The 17430-nt window shown below is 44.0% G+C and overlaps 1 protein-coding gene across 10 annotated transcripts in view; it reads right to left on the bottom strand.

The window, feature by feature from the left end:
- Positions 1 to 6533: 6533 nt before the first annotated feature.
- ADAM22 (ADAM metallopeptidase domain 22) overlaps positions 6534 to 17430 on the bottom strand; it is a 273466-nt gene continuing 262569 nt past the window's right edge. For 9 of the 10 annotated variants that reach the window (XM_066238167.1, XM_066238155.1, XM_066238156.1 and 6 more), the window contains 2 exons: positions 11204 to 11327; positions 6534 to 7733 (listed from right to left, as the gene is read on the bottom strand). In XM_066238167.1, the coding sequence (XP_066094264.1) occupies positions 7713 to 7733; positions 11204 to 11327 (145 nt within the window). In that variant the 3' untranslated portion in view covers positions 6534 to 7712. The remainder of the gene's footprint in view (positions 7734 to 11203; positions 11328 to 17430) is intronic. The other variant, XM_066238162.1, reaches the window with a different exon arrangement.

Raw genomic sequence — 17430 nt, 5'->3', positions numbered from 1 at the left:
TTGCCCCAACTCAAGATTTAATTTTCCATATGTGTGCTTTAGTCTTATGCTGCAAGAGATTCGTGAGCTGTGAAGTCCTTATGCCCCTTTGGCTGTGGCTGTAGGAGGCCTGGGCTCCCCGGGACGAGGGGCAGGATGCACACAGCGGTCTCCCTGCACTGAACACAGCTCTCATCGCCGTGGAGCCAGAGTGGAGTTCGGGCTCTGCTTCCGCAGGGTGTTCCCGTCGGTCCACGAGGTGGCCGAGCTCAAGCTTCCGCTCTTTCTGAACTAGACTTTGCTTTCACTCAGCTGAGCGGGTTCCTGTTTCAGCGTTCATCTCAATGAACTATCACACATGCCTAAAGTGTTAGAAATACAAGAAGTGGAGCCCTATGTACTCACCACAAATCTTTTTGTTCATGTGACATACCCAAGCCGTTGATCAATGTCTTCTATTTTTCTCACAAACTAGTTGTTCCTCAGCAAGGGAAGTGCCAGTACCAGGCTAAAGGCTGGTGGGGGAAATGTCTGCGCGGGAGCCGAGGCAGCGGCCGGGTGGGACAGTGTGCTAGTAGTCAGTGAGCCCGGGACCCTGTACTGCCTTCCAAGGCCCATTGCTTCAGAGCCCAACACAGGTGAGCATTAAGAAAGCATCACTACCCTGGCTAGCTGGCTGAGTGGTAGAGCATCAGCCCACATGTGGAAGTCCCAGGTTTGATTCCCAGCCAGGGCACATAAGAGACATGCCATCTGCTTCTCCACCCCTCCCCCTCTCCTTTCTATCTCTCTTGTCCCCTCCCGCAGCCAAGGCTCCACTGGAGCAAAGTTGGCCCAGGCGCTGAGGAAGACTCCATGGCCTCTGCCTAGGGTGCTAGGATGGTTCCTGTTGCAATGGAGCAACACCCCCTAGTGGGCTTGCTGGGTGGATCTTGATGGGGCACATGTGGGAATCTTTCTTTCTGCCTCCCGGCTTCTCACTTCAGAAAAATATGAAAAAGAAAACTAAAACCACACACCATTGCCTGAGCCCTAGGCCGGATGCAGGAAGCCGATCCTTGTCAGGGGGAAGGTGCCAGAAGATGAGGCAATGCCAGTGGGCACGTGGAGGGGGCTCTGCTGCCTGCCGGCTGAGGAAACAACAACAAAACGAGCATTCGGGGAAGCACCACTATTTCTCCTCATGCAGATGGACCCTTCTAGGACGGCATAGAACAGAAAAGAAAGCCCCCAAACATTACCCCCACAAAGCTTCTGAAAGACAGGCTGGGAGAAAAATAAGGTTAAAGGAAATTACACATCACAAGAACACTGATTTCTTATTGAAAGTCACTTTATTGATGTTACAATGAGAGTAACATAGAAAACCGTGGTATCTTATTAGCTCCAGAAGGGAATACTAATAAAATTGTGCCAGAAATTTGAACAAGTTACAGTGATCTTTAAAAAGAGCAAGATTTTGTTAACCTACAATAGAAGAACAACTTGGTAACTTGAACAGCTGTAAAACAAATCACGGTTGCTCAGGAAAACAGTCGCATACACGTTTCAGTTGGTGTTTGCCAAAACCCAGTCATTTTAAAAATAGCTTAAGAACCCAAAGTGGGGAGAGGCAGGGAGAATATAATGTCAACACGAAGCCAGTCTAAGTATATCCACACAATTACCTGGCTACCCAAAGGGAAACTGCTGCTGTTAACACTTCCCCACAAAGTGGCTTCCACTGTCTGAAGATGGCACGTCACCTTCGAAGGTCACAGATGTGGAAAACACTAGCACAGACCTGCACTGGCTAACATACAAACTGCTATGTTTAGGTAGGACGCCCAGTTTCTAGAAGTTGTCTTTTTGGAAAGCTACGTTGGAGGGACAAGTCCCTTCCAGCAAGTTAAAAAAGAAGTACATGCTTAGTTATCCCAAATAAGTACTTTCAAAGTTAATGTAAAAAAAATGTTTCCATATAAAAACAAAGGTCTTGGTTCATTTTTACCCACTACAAAGACTGTAGAATCACAGTTTGATTTTTGTCCTGGATTAGAAAAAAAAAAGTGGGGTTTCTAATCAGGCAGTGATGCTCTTATATAATTTAGCAAGAATTTTTGGGTTATTACTGAATAAATGTATTCCTATCAGCACTTTCTGTGCCGTGTTACCTGGTAGAATTTAGCACCGCTGTATTTAAAGATTTGGGCCTCTTTTAATTATTTTAGAGCTTGACCTTCAAAACACAAATCCACATCTGAACCTGTAAATAGTCTAAGCCCTAAAATAAATGTAGGTTAGTATTATATGTGTGTATAAATGTTTTTTAACTTGAGAGGAAAACGTCCTTTTCTTCATAAACTCAGAAAACTTTATTGATGGCTTTTTAAGCGCATTAGCTTAACAAAATTGCTAGTCTCACTGTATGCCTTTTTGTAAAACAAAAAAACCACCTTTTCCCTGGTTTTGATTTTAAGGCTACCTAAAAACGTGAAATGGTGGTGCCCTTGAGCTGGACTTGGCCAGCCTTGCAGCGCCTGCAGGTATGATACAGGTTCCATGAACAACGCAGCAGACAGCGACAGGCCCCGCGGCGGGACCATGACGTGCGTATAAACCAACACGGCACCACTGCAAAGCTCACAGGCGTGTCGCAGGCACGCAGCACCTCTCCCGCCGCACCGAGTGGCCACCCTGTGTCCGTCTGCGGGTTAGCTTCTGAGCTGTGTGTGGCTCTCCAGTCTGCTCCTTCCCCAGGACACAAGGCCCCCCGCTCAAGGCCGGCCGCCTGTTATCTGCCCTCTTCCCTGAAACACCATGGCACGGGCCCACGTGAGAAGACTCCAGTGCCTCTCCCCTAGTCTGCATCCCTGTGGCTTTCCCAAGTGCCAGTTTAGGCCTAAAAAGCGACTTAACTCAAGGCAGTAGCCAAGGGCTGATGGCTCCGGAAGGGGGGCGGCTTCAGAAGCAGGGAGGGCCTGGAAGTCTCAAACCCCGCAGTGAGGAGGACGCTTGCTGCTTGTCAGGCTCGGGAGATAAAGGACGAAAGGACTAGGCAGGTGTTCGTTTTGTTTTTGAATGTTGTGTTTTTCTACTTACAACCTACACCATAAACTGCTCCATTCCAGGGACTTGGACAAAGAAAGAAAATGAGAACAGAAATATACCCGGACGTCTAAGGCGCTGTTGCATCTTTGTTTGCTCTGCATCAGCAGGTGTGAGGGAAAAGCTCCTCTTGCACCTGGAAGCACCTGTCCTCAGAGCATATGTTATGAGCATGTGCCACCAGTTCCCAGCTGTGTGGCCGCCCCCCCCCCCCCACACACACACAGCGGGACGGCTGCTGCCTCTCAGCTGATGTTCACAGGAGCCAGCGGCCCCCTCACAATCCAATACACAGGGAAGCTGTTTCTCAAAGTCCTCAGCTCTCTCCAGCCGGACGGAGCACAGCTGCGCCCCAAATCAGGCACCTTATCCACAAAATATCTCGGGGGTGGGGGGGATGAAAAAAACCAAGCCCCAAATTAAGCCAGATTCCATAGAAATGTTTGCTGCTTATATATTTAAAGATTGTAGAATAAGAATGAGAAATTCAGCTTGACTCCATTTAAGAAAAAAAAAAGTATTTGGATGGCAGATTTAGAGAAAAACATAGAAATGAAGGGGAGAAATACCAGCAGGAGCATATAAAGGAGACAGTATGCTGCAAATGGGAGTTGCACGCCAACTTCCCAACTGGCAGGATGGCAGTAACGTGCTGCCCACGGGCCAGCCGGGCCGCTGCCCACGGTGGAGTCCAGCAGGCCAAGCAGGCGGCCCCGGCCCTCCCTCTGCTGCGCTGGGTTCTCCCGGATACTCCGGAGGCCGCTCCAAAGCCTTCCAAAACACCCCCTTTCCTTCAAGTAACATGAAGTCAAATAAAATGGTCTTCTCTTTAGGTTGACATTTACAGTATTATTATGTTGAATAACACAAGGAAATACTTAAAGTGTTAAATATGTAAGTTAAAACAGAACTACATGACAACAAAAAACAAAGCATGGGTGAAATAAATAAGTGAGCAGACTTGACTTTGAAACACTGAAAGAAGTGAAGAGACACGCGGGTATTTCCTCTGGCCCCGAGGTAACCACAGGTAACAAAAGGAAGAACAAAATCTAAAAAGGTAAGAAGCCCCAAGAGAGCTGGGACCATGGACAAGGTTCATTTATGCAAATCAGCAAGGGAGTCAACCCCCACCAAAAAAAAAAAATTTAAAGAAATGACTTCTTTCTCTGGAAGGGCACAAAATATCTAATTTTATCTTTTCAGCAACTTCTTTTAGAAACCTTATCGATCTCATGTTCAGAAATCTACACTGGACCAACCTTATGTATAAATACAATTTTAAAAGCCTTTTTAAAGCAAGGAGAAAGAGAGAAACTATATTATCACTTACTAGGAACCTCTATCAAAATATGTTTGGCATTTTAGCCTTACACTTATACCTTATTAATCAACTTTGTTTTTATTTTAGGGCATAGCACTGGGGTTTCTTTTTTAAAAAACACAGCAACTACAGCACATTGAAAGCCCTGGTTGTGCTGCACCGTGAGTCTGTCCCTTTCCCCAGACTGCAGAGCCTGCGCCTTAGCAGCACGTCCCAGCCGGGAGGCGCCAGAGGGCGCCACTTCCTGGCTAAGGAGTGGCTGGACACGGAGCAGTTAGTCTGACCGGTCAGTTCCTGCAGGGCCCCATTACCCCACACCTCTCTTGTTGATCCTCTTCGTGGAGGGATTTCAGTGTTTCTCTCCAGGAAAGTTTACTACACTGGATGACAAGGGATTCAGTGGACATCTCAGGCAGCATGTCGGTCTGAAGTCCTATCTGTGCAAAACTTTGGAAAGGAAGGAAAAAGGCATACAATGGACCATAAAGGCCACAGAGCAGTTTGTATTATGCAGCTAATATTTATATCCCCCAGCTGCATGATACAAACTGCTCTGCGGCCTCAGAGTTCCTCTCTAAAAATAGATATTCAAGAAAATAATAATGCTGTGCTTGTGTATAGTGTCATGGGTCCATTCTCCCTGCCTCTGGATGAAAAGTCGTCAATATTTAGACTGAACACATCTAGAACACCAACCATGAGTACACATAGAGGTACTTCTCAAAATGATTATCCACTAAGATTATAAACTTTGCTAAAGAATTTTGCAGATGGCTATAAGAATGTTTAAACAGTCTTAGGCAGAGTGGGTACTGAGAATACAAGATGAACACTACCACAAAATCATAATCTCTCTTCAAATAAAGAACAGCTTCATTCAGTTTTATATGAAGGTTACTAAGTGAGAATGACCATAACATGTATACCTCTAGAGCAATCCTGTTGCCCAAAAGGCGCATAATAATGATTTTCACGTCAAATAATAATTTTCATGTAAAAACAATTGGAAAGGTGAGTAAAGAGAGAGGGGGAAGATCTGTTAATGACATAGCTATCCAATTCCCAGATTCTTTCCAATTAGGGCATGTGTAACTAACGAGGGAGCATATATACACGAGGTAACTTACATTCAAATCTATAAACTCTTTTATAGTCAAAATAAACCTTATAACATTAGCATTTTATACACTCAATACCAGAAAACATTCAGTGCACCTTAAAGTGATCCCGGTCAAAAGCCACTTTACCTGCTGTATCTTTAAATCTATCTGCCCTCCTGTCCTCGGCTTGTGCTAGGTGGAAGAATCACCCAACACTCACCCAAACCTTAGTCTGCTGGATTGGTTTCTTATAGTTTTCAACAGTTACATCCCTTCCTGTCATTGAAAATGCTGTTTACACTTTATCGTTCAGGATGATTAAATTGATTTTCAAACGTTTTCAAAGACTTTCAGAAGAGAGGTCCATTAGGAAACATAAACACAGTAAAACAAAACAACAAAAAACACTGCCTTCTAACGCAGCTCTTCAGTTTGGGTGTCCCAGATGATGACACACGGCAATGGAATGGACTTTGTCCATGAACGCTACTGGGAGAGGTCAGATTTAGATGATATTTCTGCAGCCTTGTCTGCAGATTCCATTCCTCTTAAGAAAAAGAAGAGAAAATGAAGAAATTCAGAAGTCCTCTTCACATCAAAGCAGTTGGTTGATCCCATCAATTTCTGAGCTGACAAAGGACGTCTCCTTAGGGAAGCTTTCTTTTAGAAGTGACAGAGCTGCATTGTGACAGCTATCAAACTGGTTTTAAAGGAGCTTTAACATAGATTTCTCACTTTTCTATGAATTAAACACAGAATTCAACCATCAGCTTCTTCCCCCTGCGTGCTGTCTGGGTGGCCTCACAGCTGCTGCACTCTCGTGGCTTGAGGTTTCTTTTCACCTACTGTGGCCTGTTGAGCCCCCCCCCCCCCAGCCGGCAGAGCCCCCCATCATCTCGCTTCCAAGTCAGTGCAGAATGGCCTGTGGAGACTCAAGCAAACCCCCAATGATAAATATCCCTAGGAAACACCATGAAAGTTGATTTTATTAAAACAAGTCATTCTTTTCGCAAGTAAGGGTGGCTACAACATTTTGTTAAAAAAACAAAACTTTAGGCCACAAAGGGTTGGAATACTGGCAATTTGGGAGCCACCAATGCAGCCTGTGACCTAGTGTCTTTGATGGACTTGCTTAATCTCAGCAGGACATCCTGCTGTGGGGCTCAGGGCCTCCGGAGTGACACCAGCAGATGTGCTCTTGTGCTGTGGTGGCCCCTGCAGCCCCCGAAGGAAAGGGGACAGGCTGGGGACTCCCGGGGAGCAGCCACGGGCAGCAGAGGGCCTGCGGGCCGGACAGAAGCACGACTGGACTCCTGGCCTGCAGGCTGTGAGGCCATGAGTTCGGCCGGGCGTTTGTTCTCTTGGTCAATTAATTACCCAGTAAAACTGCCCCCAGACTATGCAGTTTTAGGGGATGTCACGTGTTTTGGACAAAAGCCAATTATGAAGACACATTTACAGCACTGGCTACAATATTTACATCACCTGCTTCTGCTCTTTAAAGCCGATCCGACAGACAACAGTGATGTGACTGTGACTGATTGTTTTTAGGCATTTGGCAAATTACACTGTGTGTAACAGCTGCTTTTTTTTTTATTTTAAAAATGTTTACATTATGTACACTGTCCTTGTATGCTGATATAAATGTGAAAAGTAAAAAAAAAAACAACAACAACAAAAAACACATGTTCCAAGTTAGCATATGGCCTCTCAAAGCTGTAAAGTCCTGAAGAAATTCCCTAATATGCCTTAGCCCTGCATGCTAGTGTCTATTATGGGATGTTGTCTCCTTACAAGTGGAAAACATAAACAGAAGCGTCATGCACACAGCATTACTGTCTACAACGGGGTGTGCTTCAGAATGTCAAGTTCTGAATCCACTACTGTCCCTTAGCAAACTCGCTACATTTGGGCATGTGAGTTAATTTTAGTGTTATTTCTACATATATCTGTCATGCGGATTATCCATTAATATACCGGTACCTTTACTGTCCCATGTTATAGTGTTAACATTTCAGTAGTTCTGTCATGGTTCAGTTAAAGCCTAAGCCAATGACAAAAAGAACAGGGTGTCCAGATGGGGGCCGGCTTCTCCTGGGCGGCATCTCAGAGGGTGTGCGTATCGTCTGAAGAGCAGATAGATTTGCAGTGATCCTGGGAGGCTGGGTTTCTATAAAAGTTGAAGTAAACAGTTTCGATGTGTCACATGTAAACAGTGGATCTTAAATGGATGTCTCCCACAGCTGCGCAACAGAGAAAAGCAAAATTGCACACTGTGAAAGCAGGAAACAGACGTGTTCTGAGCTGTGAAGATGAGAAAGGTCTGGTGATTACATCCACACCTATGGGACTGGGGACGCCACTCTCGTGTCTAACTCAAGAAGTCTAGCATATGTGCTGCCGAAGCGAGCACTAACTCAAGAAGTCTAATAAATGGGTGAAATAGACACTGATTATTAGCTTTCTCTTACCTCTAAACCTATGCCTTAACCTTTCTAACAACTGTCATCTTTTACTACAAAAAACCTTCACATCCTTATTTTATGTGATTCAAAATTTTGAGTCACATTAAATACTGTGTCTCAAGTGAAATAATTTTAAATACTGGTTGCTTTTTTTTTTTTTTTTTTTTTTTAACTACTACACTTCTTTCCCCTTAGCCGGCTAGAGCAGTGGTTCATCACTCACCTGCACATTTCAGTGATCTGGGACATGGTAAAAATGCCACTGCCCAGGCGATGCCCTAAGCCAGTCTCTCCGAGCGGGACTCAAGTATTTCAGAAGCCCTTCGACAACCCCACGTGCAGCCAACACTGAGAACTACTGACTTCAGGGAAGTATGATTCCATCAATGCCCCTGACACCCACTTAAAAATCACTGCCCTGCGCCTATGACCGCATTATACACCCTCCAACTCCATTTCCACCTCCTAGGAACTCGTCCTCTCCGGGAGCTGATGTGTCAGAGTGCTATGGTGCACCCAGGGCAGGATGTCAGCTCCTGAGTGCCCTCACCTCTCCCCCCTCCTCGTCTCTGCCACCAGTTCTTTACATCGGCCCTGTTCCTAATGTCCACGATGTTCAGTAACTGCCTGAGCGGACTGGAATCAACTCCGACATGATTAAATATGCATGCAACTCCGTTTGCCAGAGAAGAAAGGCCAATTAGGGGAAAAAAAAAAAAAAGCATGCTGATAAAATGTTTTCCGACAATATGATTTGGGTATAATTATTTCACCAATAAACAAAGAAAGCCTAAGTGTGACTTAGGTTGCATCCAATTTCCATTTTTACTGGAAATCTGGGGCATGTCATTACATAACTAATGAGTTTCTGGGAAAGAAAAAGAAGAAATAACAAAGGGACTAAGTGGATATTTCTATCTAGTATCCCTTAATATGTTCTCTTGAATCTTCAAGGAAATCTTATGGATGTCCCCATTGGCTACCCCACAGGACTGGTCCGCCACTTGAGTTGTCTACCTCAGGTCAGCTTTCTCTGTTTTTCTCATTTAAAAAGACACCCATCACCTCATGCTGGAAGCTAATCTCTCACTGTGAGGCCCACCGAGCGGGGAAACACCTGTTGGAGACAAGTGAAAATGAGCTGCGTGCAGGGGTTCGGAGGGAAGAAGGGTGGGCTGATGCTCGGATGGTGGTGTGGAGTAGCAAAGCATCCAGGCTTCAGGGAGTCCAGTTTCCTTACAAATGGTTATAAAGACTAAAAAATATGTGACAACTTGCAGAAAGAAAAGAGGCACAAAGGAATGACAGTGGGGAAATCTGCAGGTCACCAAGTACCCCAGTGAGGAAGAGAAGCTAAGAACCGCCACGCCCTGACTTTCAGGGCAGTGCGTGACCCTGGCCATATCCGGACTGCTGTAAGAGGGGCTGCTGACAGGGAGACAGGCCGGTTTGACTCTCCACAACCCACAAGCTGCCCTGGGCGGGGCTGCCTGTCCTGCCAGGTTCCACTGAGTGCTCCCATGGATGGTCCACGGTGGACGGAACCACCGGGCCTTTCACACGGCTCTGGTCTTCACAGGGAAGGGGCCGCGGCCAGCCAGTCCTTCTGGGGGTCTGCCATTTTCATGCATGCTCATGTGGGCAAATCTCCAATAGCCTGCACCCTGGCACTACCACAGCTGAGAGACTGTCCCCAACTAGAGAGGGCAAAAGCAGCACTGTGGACAATTACTAGGGGGAACGTGGGTGCTGTACTTTGGCGATTCCCTGGGGAGGGAAGGCGTGAGGTCACCTTAGATTTCATTATCACACTCGCGTGTCAGGGGAAGCTGCGTGCCTACTCACAAGTCTTCTTACAGCCTGCAAGTTGAATGCTGGAAATCTGAACTAGCTTCTTCCTTTCCATTTTTACCACTTTCTAAATTAGCAGGTAAAGGCAATTTTTATATGGTGAACAAAACGCCACTGGTTGTTTTTAAAGCCTTTTTTGATTACAGTGATCTCAGCAGATTTTAATGTGTTTTCTTACTGACTTTGAGTTGAGGGAGTTAAAATTTGAGTAATCTATGTTTACCTTGAACTCCATAATTTAAAATTGAAGTTCAGGATCAGAGAGGTTCTGAAATATCTTTCAAAAGCAAAAGGCCTAGGAACTCAGGACCCACTAGCAGATAAATCTGTCCAAGCTTTTAAAGATTTGTTTAACTAACTTTTTGGCCCTGACCTGTGGTGGCGCAGTGGGATAAAGCAACGACCTGGAACACTGAGGTCGCCGGTTCGAAACCCTGGGCTTGCCTGGTCAAGGCACATATGAGAGTTGATGCTTCCTGCTCCTCCCCCTTCTCTCTCTCTCTAAAAATCAATAAATAAAATATTAAAAAAAAAACGTTTTGGGGGGCAAAATTATTTCTGAGAAGATCAACATCATAATGGAACTGAGCACAACAGAGCCTGGACATCAATTAAAGTAATTAGTCTTCAATTACATTTTTCACTAAGACTGAGGGCTGGTCTGCCTCTCCAACCTCCCGTCCCCCAATTTCAATGAATCTGTTCTGGGAATGAGTGAGACTGATGAGAATCATGATTAATATGTGAAAGAGAATTTAGTGTTTAGATGAAATTTCTGGTGAATCATCATTTCAGAAAAATAATCAACTCAATATATATTTTTAAACCTTGCTTTTTTAAAATAGAAAAGGTTGCTAAATTTCTCCATACCCTTTTTCACATTAAGTATTACAAATTCTGAAGTCCCCTTTCTGTGTGGTAAAACTCCACCCCCATCTCCTGGACACTGATCTGATTTTCTGTCAGTTCCAACTTCTAACGTCCTAATGGGTGTTACCAGCCAGGGAAAGGTCTGAGAAAGCCAGCTGAGCATGGAAATGAGGCCATTTTAATCTCTGGCATTTCCAGGTACATTAAAAAACTGACATAGCAAAATATATTCTTTGTTCTGTCCATTCCAGGTTGCAATATATTAGCTACCTAGAATAACAAAAGAAATAAATAGCAATAAATCATTGCTACATACCAAATATTTCTAGTTTTTTTTATCAATGCAAAACTAATTTGCAAATATAAATCGGACCCCCCAAAACCCCAAGAATATGTATTTTTCAAACTTGTGTTTTTCTTTTGCTTATGAACAAAGAAGGAAAAAGAGCTCTCTCTTTTAAAATAGGGACTCAAAGATCAAGGATAATGACAGAGGCCGTGGGCACAAAGAAGACGCTCTCACATACCCTGGCACTTGGTCGGTTCACTTTCTTCTCCTCGTCGGGGAGTGGAGGCATTGGGTAGGGGTATTTCCTGCTGGAGGCAATAGACCCAGTTGACGAGGAGGGAGATTTGGCAGGAGATAAAGTCCTGGACGTTGAGAACACATGAAATACATATTATGTGATGACCTAATACCTTTTTTATATGTAATATCTGAAACATGGGTTCAGGACAAATCCTCTGCTTTCTACTTTGACATAGGCCACTCCGGCAAAGCATTAGCTACTGGGGGATAATCTGTCATTCACAACACTGGGATGCTGGAATTTTATCTGCTTAACTTCATAACTGTAATGGATTGTTTCAATGTTAGTACACAGAATCATACTTTCAACTAAAAAACTAGGAATTAGGTTTCTCATAGAAAAAGAAACTAAGATGGAGAAGGGATAATATTATTTTAAGAGCTCATAATGGAGATACAACATATCACTCTTCTGCCTTATTTTAATGTAAACACTATTTTTAGCATAGTTATTCCATTATATTTTTAAGGTCCAAAAACACAATACAATTGCTACATTTATTAGTTGCTAAGTCGCACACCAGTCTACACAAAACTCATGCATTCAGAGGCCAGTGTGTTAGTTGTGAAAGTACAAAGGCAAATAGAGGTTTTAATAATCAATTAGTAAACATGCAAGCAGTAAGGAGTGCAGAGTTCCAGCCAAACAAAGAGTCTGATGAGAACATACAAAAATGGTCTGATTAGTCCCTCCAATCAGCATGTCTAGGGGAGGATTCCAGGCCCTGCAAGTGGATCTCAGTAACTCGTGTAGGGTACTCTTGGTGTATTAATAAGGTGGCTACACTTCTTTGACTGGAATTTTATAAAACTAAAACAAAGCACAATGACAAGACCCTTCCTATCTGAATAACTTGTTCTCTTTATGGGAGATCCGTCTAAGCTCTCGGTGTGCTCTGCCGTTCTTGTTTGCTTCTGCATGCGTGGTGGTAGTATTTGTGACTAGACTGAGCATCACAGCAAAGCTTCTATTTGCCATCTTGTCTTTCAAGTTAAGGGGGAAAAAATAGCTGAGGGTGAAAAGTGTCAACTCACATCATATCAATGGAATGATGGTTCGGCAGTAGCTATCCATTCACAAATATCACCACTACACACCCACCACTCAGTTCCTGGTGCAAGGCAGCAATGACCCAAGTCCCTGAACTGTTAGCTGCCGCGTTAGAGTGCCAGGACAGTGTTTATTTCAGTGGGATGCACCTCTGCCACGTCCTATGAGTGACTGACTCAGCACTGGCGGTGGGTGACACTGGGGAGGGCAGATCTGCCTACACAGCATGCAACAGCATCGAGGCATCCTTTGTCCTCCCTTATTTAAAATTTCAGTTCCCATCCATATATTGTCCTTGGCTCTGGTTCTGCCATCATTTTCAAATCAGTTTCTATTTTATGAAAACTGAATGCAAGCTAATGTTTTAAAATAATGTTTCCTACAAACTCTGAGATCAAAGTGAGTATTCTTGCTCAATTTCCAGAATCAAGAAGTATTCAGTTTACTTTCAATCTGCAATTGTCAACGTTCCATCTACTTTTGGAAAACGTCCAGGGCTGCTCCTAGTGTGAACCGTGAGAGTATTTCAGCTGCTTGACTTGTTTTGTCTTATTAATGCCCTCCACCGTGGAGCAGAGGGGTAGTACTTCAAATTCTCTAAAGTACTATTAAAGCAGTGTTCTACATCATACTTTTCTAATTCAGAAATTAATGATTTCTAAAACAGGGCTATGACTGAACTATCAGTAAACAAATTCAGAATGTGTAGAGTGAGGACAGGCTTTTGTATTTAGGTGTTTAAATACATCTTCCTAAAACAAACGACAAGGGACATTAACCTGAGTTCAGAATTTTAGCCTAATCACTACTGATAATCCAAGTTCAAGGAAGCAAGTCAGGTCCACAAACAAGTAACTAAATTTCAGTTACTTCAGGGATCATGCAAGACAAGTTTGATCTGCTGCGGTATGAGTATCCATAGCATAAGCTGCTAGCTTATAGCTCCAAAGGAATGCCCGCCATTCACCTGGCCATGGGTCGAAATGACCAGCTTTGTACACATACACAGCCATCCCAGTGAGGAGTGCTGAAAGTCGAGCTTCCCCTCAGAGATCTTTCCATGACCAAAGCCAATAACGACTTAAAACAAAAGGAGAGGTATTCTCCAGAACCCCAAAGAAACTGCACATGCACTACTACTTGTTGGGGACTGAGAGCCAACAGGGTCTTTGCAGTTTAGATTTTTGGGGACAGAGGTGTGGGGAACTGGCAGTAAGCTGACAGTCTGCCCAACCCCCACTTCACTTGTTCTGTGAAGTTGCTAAAGGCTATATTGCTATTGTGCTGGATTGTTTATACTCATCCTGTCCCCCATGTCCCCCAGAAAGGCTGGAGGCAAGTTTCTTTTATCCTTTGTCTTGTGAAGTTAAGATGTTTTGTATGATGGGGGTTTTCTGCACTTGGTAGAATTCTTGGGTTGCCTTGGAAATGTGATTAGAGATCTCTTTGATTTGCTAATGGCCTTACTTTGCTCTATAAATAAAGCAGGAAGCAGGTGTTGAGCATGCTCTGTTCTTGCCATCAGCATTGCAGAGGCCTCCCAAGCCCATCCTTTATCTCTAAGCCTATTTTCTTAATCCCGTGTAGTTCCTATTCAGGACCTGGAATTACTAGCTGTGCTGGTTCGTGGCAACTTCTCACGTAAACACACTAGTTAACTGACGCTAAGACCGAGGGGAAAACAGGCAGGACAGTTTTAGCTCGGGGAGGAACATGGGGTCCTGGAGGCTGGGTGGAGTGGGGCAGCAGAAAGAGGGTTATCTTGAGGCATGGAGAGCACCGGAGCAGGAGTCAGAGTAAGAGTAGAGAACAAGAAAGGGTAAAGCAGTTTAGGGAAAACAAAAGCTAACTCGGCATTTCTCACAAATGTTGTAGGGCATTTCTTCCAAACCAGCTCTAGGCTCTTCCCTGACCCAGCCTACCTGCCTGATGGTTCCAACAGCCTTCACTGAACACCGGACACCGGCCCAGCTCATTCACTTACAAAGTAATCTTTGAACAAATGCTAACCGTTATCATCACTGAGTTTTCAAAAACTCCAATAACAATAGCGGGTGCCAGTCAGAATTGCACAGGGAAAGTATACACCAATGGACTGCGGTGTATCTCAGGGTCACATTGGAGTTCTGGGCTCACTTTTACTAGGTATGCCTGTAAGGCCAGCCTCAGGTTCAGTTCTGTCCCCCAAACTGGCTACCACCAGGCCAGTCTCATACAAGGAACACAGGTCCACCTTTCGGCTGTGCTCATCTATACATTTTATAGTTGCCTAATGTTGAAGGATTTATAAAGTGTCCTAGAATAGGATAGTAAGTACTCAATATCCACCTACTACTTTTAAGTAATTTCAGTGAAATGGAAAGGGAACAGATTTTGAAATCAGATAAGAGCCAGGCTCATAATTCTGGTTCTGACACTTACTAGCTGTGCTACCTTGAGTTACTCTCTGTGCCTCAGTTTTCTCCACCCACAGAAAGGGAAGAAGGATGCCTAAATTTCCTGATGTTGTGAGAAATAAAGGCATGTAGTAGGCATTCAATACCAGGCAGTTTTTAAGAGTTTCTTTTCAGAGTTACAATATTTTCCATAAGGTCATAAAAATGGACTCAAAATCCACTGATGAGTTATCAATTGGATAATACCTTCTAGTAGCTTGTATACCACTGTCACCAATGGAACTACCTCCAGGATCTGGGTGCGGACAGAGAATTCTTTTGCCTGACCTCACCCACTCCTTCCTCATATCCTGACTTTATGCCCACAACAATGTGAGCCATCACCGGCATGAGAGAACTGGGGAAGAGAGCACAACTGAGGTACTCTGGTCACTTGGAGGCTTTTGATATTGGCTTTGCCCTTTGTAGTGACGTGGATACTATGTTTTAATATGCTGGGCTGTATTCTGGACCAGTTTCCTACATTCACAAAGTGCCCATTGCATTCTGATAATGATGCCACGAAGTACACACCATACGAGTGATTAATAAAGTGACCTTCACCCTCACTGGTGGTTTTGGCAGAAGGGAACCCTGAATGACCTGGTGGCTGGTGAAGCAGACTGAGCTTAAGCACAGGGTTGGCAAAGAGCATAGACCAAGGTGTGGGTGCACAGGGCCTCCAGTGTGAGGCTTGGCTTGGATGGAGAGTGGATCAAATTCCTTGTTGTGTTAGAATCATTGTGTTAAAAAGCCCCGGGATATCTCAATCACTCACCCCTTCCACAGAAATTCTGTGTTGATTTTCATGTCTGACCAGTAAAACCCTTAACAATCCCAAAACTGACAAAACTTATAACCCTCCACTAAATTTTATCTAGGTTTTAAACACAAATATTAATCTTTAATAATCAATTCTTACTGTGACTATCCACTGTAGAACCCACATCTCATATTAAGAGAGGAGACAAAGGAACCTTCTAGAATTGCCCTTGCAGCTCTGCACGTGCAACCAGGGGCGTTAAAGCACTTCCCCATCCGAAGGGCGTGGAGTCAAGCAGCTTCTGGGCAGACCTGGGTGCTGATTTGACAAAATGTGAACTCTTCTCTGGAAGCCACAGAAACCTCTCAGCTCACCCAGGGGCGGTGAACCAACTCTTCCGGGGTACCATTCCATAAACTGTTGCTGCAAAAATGCTAAGTTCATTTAGGTATAAAAGCCCTAACCCCTAATTGGACCAAAGCCAATCTGGTTTGGTTCCAGGACTGATACAAATTACAATCTGCCCACAAGCCTGAGGAAGACAGAAAGGAGCAATGGGACTGCAGGTGAGCCAAGATTCCAAATAACACTCGAGACCATCTTACCTGGCTTCCCGACGCTGGCCATCGCGGGAGCTACAGGGGAGGGTGGGATGTTTGAGTGTGAGGGTATGTGCATGAGGTTCAGAGGGAAAGTGGCAGAAGCACAGGGACAGGGCAGAAGGGAGGGGCAGGGTGTAAAAGCAGGACATACTTTTGTGAGCAGGCAGGGGTGACGCTTCCCTTGGAGCATATGCAAATGTATGAATCAAATTAAAATGCAGGTGGGTCTAATCATTTTCTCAAACTATACATGTCTAAACTAAATGGTACACAGGAAGAGAAAGTCCACCTTATATGGGCGCTGAGAGTTGAATACAAATATATATTTTGATATCTGTTAAATGCTGGCTCAAGTCATGGCAATAAATCATCTGAAAATTTACTGTTATGTTCAGAAGAGGCAGCAATTCAGTCTATATTTCTTCTTTACATTAATAGTCACAAAGTAGTCAGATACAAAGTGGGCATTTATCCTTTGAAAATCACTCTGATATGATAGAGTGAAGAAGTGCTATTAAGAGCTCTCGGAAACTCTCTTGACTGCTAATGTTGCGCAGAGCTGCAGTGAATGGAGTTAACATGCTAGTTTCTAAAATGTACCAATACACTATCTGCTTGTTCAGGAATCAAGAACATGTGTCAGTTCTGCTTCCTGTTCTACTTGAAGGGTTAGATACGTCATTTTATTGGAATAAAAAGCCCTTAGCTTTGCTGAGAATCTGTAGAACACTTATCAGCACAGCCCTTCTCTGCTCACTAATGGTTTATACTGAACACGTAAAACCTAAACTCATTCTACACCCTCTCGTGTGGCCAATATTCTCTCAATAATTTTCAAGTTCCAGCAAATCGTGGTTTTTACTCGAAGTCAAATTCCACTAATTGCATTTAGTTTCTTTTCATGGTTTTCCTTGAGTTTTCGTATGCACTATGCACTCTTAAGGCAGTGAGCAGGGAAAATGCAGTATGGAATCACTGAATTCTAGAGGTTAAGTTGCTCAGGTTAATAGTGCTTCTTCATTAGTGGAAAGAATGTTTCATGCCCATAGAACACTACACAGCGTAAAATGAAGAGAAAGCTGCTACAAAGCTCAGGATGGTGATGGGACATGCACTAAATGATAACCCTTTCAAATGGCTTCATTTGAAACATTCAGAAAAGAACCAGACTTGCTTATGAAGCTACAAACAGAGATCAAAAGGCAGCAAAGAAACAAGGACCCTTTGCACCTCTGGGAACTTGTATTGGGAGATACAAGATAGAGAGCCAGTCACACTACAGTTTTGTATGTGCTGGAAGAGTTTGAAAAGGAT

The sequence above is a fragment of the Saccopteryx bilineata genome, chromosome 7 (assembly GCF_036850765.1).
Source record: "Saccopteryx bilineata isolate mSacBil1 chromosome 7, mSacBil1_pri_phased_curated, whole genome shotgun sequence".
NCBI classification, from domain to species: domain Eukaryota; kingdom Metazoa; phylum Chordata; class Mammalia; order Chiroptera; family Emballonuridae; genus Saccopteryx; species Saccopteryx bilineata.
Note: the sequence above shows the minus strand (reverse complement) of the source record. Positions and strands in the feature narration are given on the sequence as shown.